We start from the raw sequence: 5,252 nt of genomic DNA, 5'->3' as shown, positions 1-5,252 counted from the left end.
GCAACAATGAAATCATTCTGCCAGGAAAGTGTACGCTTCTTTGTAGTGAACATGTAATTGAGTATGTTTTTAGGAAAGCCTTTCCATCTATCTACCAGGAGGCAGGGGAAGTCTCGTTGTATCACTGATACATTTTGTTCATGTCTTATGATACATTTGGGCAAATTAATACATTTTCAATACATTAGTTAGGTAATACATGTTTTAATATTTTTTAATGTCTGGATTCCGTGAGGACCCTAATTATCATACTTGGACCAGAATAAGGCTCTCCACTAAATTAGATATTTCTATTGTCTGATTTTCACAGATATTTACTTTACGTACAAGAAAATTCACTGGGATATGGTGAGAGGCATGGCATAGGCCAAACATAACATCAAACATACACATTCATGAAAAAATAAAACAAGAATGACAGTTTAATGACTATATTCCCTTCCACATTACATAGCTGTGCCTCCATGTCTCTGGTCCACACTCCAGTCCAGTTGGTGGCGGTAATGCACTTTAAAGTTGGTTGCCAGCAGTCATACAAAATACACAGAAGAAGACGAAGAGCCTGAAACGAAAGATTCTTTCGACTGTATAAACTTCTGCAGCTCAACATACGCAAAATGACTTGTTTTATGAATTTCTTAACGTTTATTTTGAAGGTAGTAACTTTGCCACTACAATTAATGGAAGTGGTTGGCATATATGGCATCTACAAGCGTTTCTTTCCATTTCTAATTTACAAGATGTCTTTCACCTACAACAAGAAAATGAACGACAAAAAGAAGGATCTTTTCAGCAACCTCTCAGAGTTCACCAAAGGCAATGGCCCGCTTCGCATTTTGGAGATCGGTTGCGGAAGCGGGGCTAATTTTGAATTCTACCCGTCTGGTTGCAAGGTGGTTTGCACCGACCCCAATCCTCACTTCGAGAAGTATCTACAAAAAAGTCTGGCTGTCAATGATCACCTAACATTTGAAAGATTTGTGGTCGCTTCCGGAGAGGACATGGGGGCAGTGAAAGATGACTCTGTGGACGTTGTCGTCAGCACGCTGGTGCTGTGTTCTGTCAACGACATACCGCGAACATTGCAGGAGGCGCATCGCATATTGAGGCCTGTAAGTTGATTTTCATATTTAGAGTGTAATCATTTGAGCGCTTATCAATTTGGAAAGGAAACAATGCATCCACTCTCAAAAATATTAACCATGGTATAACCCTTCAGCATAGTTAAACTATGTTTTTCAGAGAAATGTCAGTAACGCGCTGCTGGCATTTTGTCAACAGATTATACACTGAGTGTACAAAACATTAGGAACACCTGCTCTTTCCATGACAGACTGACCAGGTGAATCCAGATGAAAGCTATGATCCCTTATTAATGCAGAGACATATGGGAGGAATTTATCTATGTATTGAGTCTGAAATAGGATACTTGTTATTTGGCCATTGGCCCAGTTTTATTGCAAGGAATTCTAATTGGTCAACCACAGGCTAGGGCTGGGTTATAGAACTACATCCTGTCCCTTTGTTCAGGAGAGACTCACGGGAGAGAATCACTGAGGACAGGGAAGGAACGACCATCTACCTCTCAGCATAACATCTTTGATTTATTCTCTTTAAATAAACCTATTTTCCTCCCCATGATTTGCTTTGGGGTCTGTGTTATTAAAGAATAACATCAACTGCTAACATTAGGAAGGTGTTCCAAATGTTTTGTACTCTGTGTATAACTGAGGTCACTATTGTTAGGGCTTACTGTGTAGATTCTGTAGTCTAAATGATTTACAACTACTTTCCTACAGATTATGATGGCAATTAGCGTTGCTCAGAAAATCAATTGGTAACTTTTGCAAGTTACCAACAATTAATCAAATGGCAACTTGTAACTCAACTGGCAATCTAACATTGTAAATGTGGTTTTGAAACACAACCAGTATGTCTAGGTAGTTTTTAAGTTTATGATGAATATTAGGCTATAGCTAGGAAGTTGCAACAAGCTATAGCAGGCACCAAACGTAGGCAATATAGCTACACTAACTAATTCAATTTAGTTTGATTGAATCATCAGGAACACAAGCTAATGGGCAACGAATACACCACTGTGCAGGCACTTGAATCACTAAACATAAATGCCCTGCTGCGGTTAGTTTTAGAAGACCGTCATGTTTATAAGTTTCAACTAAATAGTCAGTTACTATCTACATACTGACAATGCATTTTTCTACTAACAGTGGTATGGACTGAAGGTTGGAACAAAATGCTTTGTAACTACTGGTAACTTTTGTTGTTGTGAATGTCCAACAGGGTGGTGCTCTGTACTTTTTAGAGCATGTAGTGGCAGACCCATCCTCTTGGACATACTTCTTCCAGCACGTCCTCCAGCCGATATGGTACTACTTTGGGGATGGATGTGAAGTAGTCAGGGCGACATGGAAACATCTGGAGACTGCTGGGTTCTCCGAGCTCAAACTGAGGCACATCGAGGCACCACTCAACTTCATGATCAAACCACATATTATAGGCTATGCTGTCAAGTAAAGTTTGACAACAAAAAAATCTAAAAAGCACTTGCACATCTGAGTTATCTCGTTGCAAGTGTGTGGGGAATAATGTGATGACGGTTTAAAGAAAAAATAAACCCGCACAGTGCTCTTGCTTGTATCACTTGTTCCTATGCAGGCTTTAATATAATATGTCATAAGCAAGAGTGTGGGTTTCTCTTTTCTTTACAGTAATGTTTGATAAAAATCTCTGGTCTTAGGCCTATCCCAGCAACTGTTTAAAAATAATTGTTGACACTTATGTATTCAGTGTAATTTTATAACCCATATTTTACCAGGTAAGTTGACTCAGAACACATTATTATTTAACTTGGGGAATAGCTATTGGGGATTAATGAGCCAATTGGAAGCTAGGTATGATTAGATGGCCATGACAGTCAGATTGGTAATTTAGCCAGGACACTGGGGTTAACATCACTGCTCTTACAATAAGTGCCATGGGAGTCAGGACACCTGTTTAACGTCCCATCCAAAAGACCGCACCCTACACAGGGCAATGTCCGTAATCGCTGCCCTGGAAATTTTTATTGACCAGAGGATAGAGTGCCTACTACTGGCCCTCCAACACCACTTCCAGCAGCAACTGGTCTCCCATCCAGGGAATGACCAGTCCAACCCTGCTTAGCTTCAGAGGAAAGCCAGCAGCATACCACTAAGTGTTATTTTGGTTTTGTGCACTTTTCTTAAAAAGAGTTATTCAAAAAAAGTACTTAAAATGGCATATACAGGGAGTGTGTATTAATCTGAAGAGATCACCTCTGTGTAACCAAATGGGGCAACAAGCTGTTTTTTCTTTAGGGAGAGTGGAGGCTCAGAATGCTAGGAGAAGAGGACCGCTGTCATCTAGTGGATATAAACTCTAACCAATAGGCCACCACCTGATCAGATAAACTCTGGGTCTGAGACATGTTCCATAGAGAGAATCTCAATTGGATACTCAAGTCCTCCTCTCTACCTTCTCAAAATCCATTGGATGAGAAAGCTAGATGTCCCGCCACTCAAACCTTCTCCTCCAACAGGTTTTGAGGAGAGGGAGAAAGGATGTGAGGAGTATGCAATTCTCCCATAGTTTAGTTTTGGCATTTCCTCAATTCCTGCTGGCATTACAGTGCTTTCATAAAGTATTCACGCCCCTTGACTTTTTCCACATTTTGTTGTGTTTGAGTCTGAATTTAAAATGGATTAACTTGAGATTTTGTGCCACTGGCCTACACATAATACCCCATAATGTCAAAGTGGAATTGTTTTTTGAAATTTGTTCACATTCATTCAAAATGAAAAGCTGAAATGTCTTGAGTCAATAAGTAGAATATAAAAGAAGACACTGAATATCCCTTTGAGCGTGGTGGAGTTATGAATAACACAGTTTCATTTAATTTGTCATTTCTCCCAATTGGTAATTAGTTTCTCATCACTGCATCTCGATTACAGACTCGGGATAGGAAAAGGTCAAGAGCTGAAACACAACCAAACCAAGCTGCACTGCCCAATTAACCTGGAAGCTAGCCACACCATTGTGTCAGGAAAACACTGTACACCGTGTCAGCATGCATGCACCCAGCATGCCACAGGAGTCACTAGAGCGTAGTGGGACAAGGACATCCCTACCAGCCAAACTCTCCCCTTACCCGGACGACGCTGGGCCGATTGCGCTCCACCCCATGGGTCTCCCGGTCGCAGCCGGCTGCGACAGAGCCTGGACTCGTAGTGGTCTAAAGCGTAGTGCTTTAGACCACGCCACTCAGGAGGCCCATCAAGTACACTTTTGATGGTGTATTAATACGCCCAGTCACTACAAAGATACAGCATTTTTCCTAACTCCGTTGCCAGAGAGGAAGGAAACCACTCAGGGATTTCACCATGAGGCCAACAGTTAAGAGTTTTATGGCTGTGATGGAAGACTGAGGATGGATCAACAACATTGTAGTTACTCCACAATACTAACCTAAATAACATATTGAATACAGAATAAAAATATTCCAAAACATGCATCCTGTTTGGAATAAGGCACTAAAGTAAAACTGTAGAAAATTTGGCAAAGTAAAATAACTTTGTCCTAAATACAAAGCTTCACTTAATATTTTCAAGCATGATGGTGGCTGCATCATATTGTGGGTATCCTTGTCATCGACAAGGACTAGGGAGTTCTTTAAGATGAAATATATACAATAGAATTAAGTACAGGCAAAATGTTTGAGCTGGGCCACAACATTAACGCTTGTTTGCTTGCTCAGGACAAGTAGACAAGCAGACTATAGATTTTAGTTGTCCGAATGGACAATATAAAACAATTAGGCTATCCTGAACAGAATTTGATTAAAGTGTCCTCCGGATGTGTTGCTCACTGTCTTCCCAATCTCTGGAGACTGCATTGACAGGCACAAGTGGTCTTTCAATCATGCAGTCGTGAGATGCGTTTGCAAATTTGTTGATAATTATTGTTTGTGGTGATTTTCCCAGTTAAAGCAAATTTGGTAACACTTTACTTGACACCCTGTGTCATAACATGTTATAACATCATAACGTTGTCATGTCATAATAGCTAGCATAACCTGTCATTACACTGTCATGACCCATATATTTACACCTGTTGTAATATATATTGAGTAATTTTATGGCTGGTTATGACACCTAAATAAGAGTGTCAACCCACATTTATAAAAAATATATATATATATCCTTGCCAAGAAGTTT

The 5,252-nt window shown here is 40.1% G+C and overlaps 1 protein-coding gene across 1 annotated transcript; it reads left to right on the top strand.

The window, feature by feature from the left end:
• The first annotated feature begins 526 nt into the window (after window positions 1-526).
• Window positions 527-3,896, top strand: LOC109895289 (methyltransferase-like protein 7A). The gene is made up of 2 exons (XM_020488909.2): window positions 527-1,112; window positions 2,302-3,896. The coding sequence occupies exons 1-2, from the start codon at window positions 618-620 to the stop codon at window positions 2,533-2,535; spliced, it is 729 nt and encodes a 242-aa protein (XP_020344498.1). The 5' UTR covers window positions 527-617; the 3' UTR covers window positions 2,536-3,896.
• The last annotated feature ends 1,356 nt before the right edge of the window (window positions 3,897-5,252 follow it).

This window comes from Oncorhynchus kisutch, linkage group LG1 (assembly GCF_002021735.2).
Source record: "Oncorhynchus kisutch isolate 150728-3 linkage group LG1, Okis_V2, whole genome shotgun sequence".
NCBI lineage: Eukaryota > Metazoa > Chordata > Actinopteri > Salmoniformes > Salmonidae > Oncorhynchus > Oncorhynchus kisutch.
This window is presented reverse-complemented; position numbering and strand designations above follow the sequence as displayed.

Bases quoted from the DNA above. Each gene is read 5' to 3' on its own strand.
- LOC109895289 (XM_020488909.2), top strand. From the start codon at position 618: ATGACTTGTTTTATGAATTTCTTAACGTTTATTTTGAAGGTAGTAACT. The intron at 1,113-2,301 runs GTAAGTTGATTT...AATGTCCAACAG, and splicing joins CGCATCGCATATTGAGGCCT to GGTGGTGCTCTGTACTTTTT.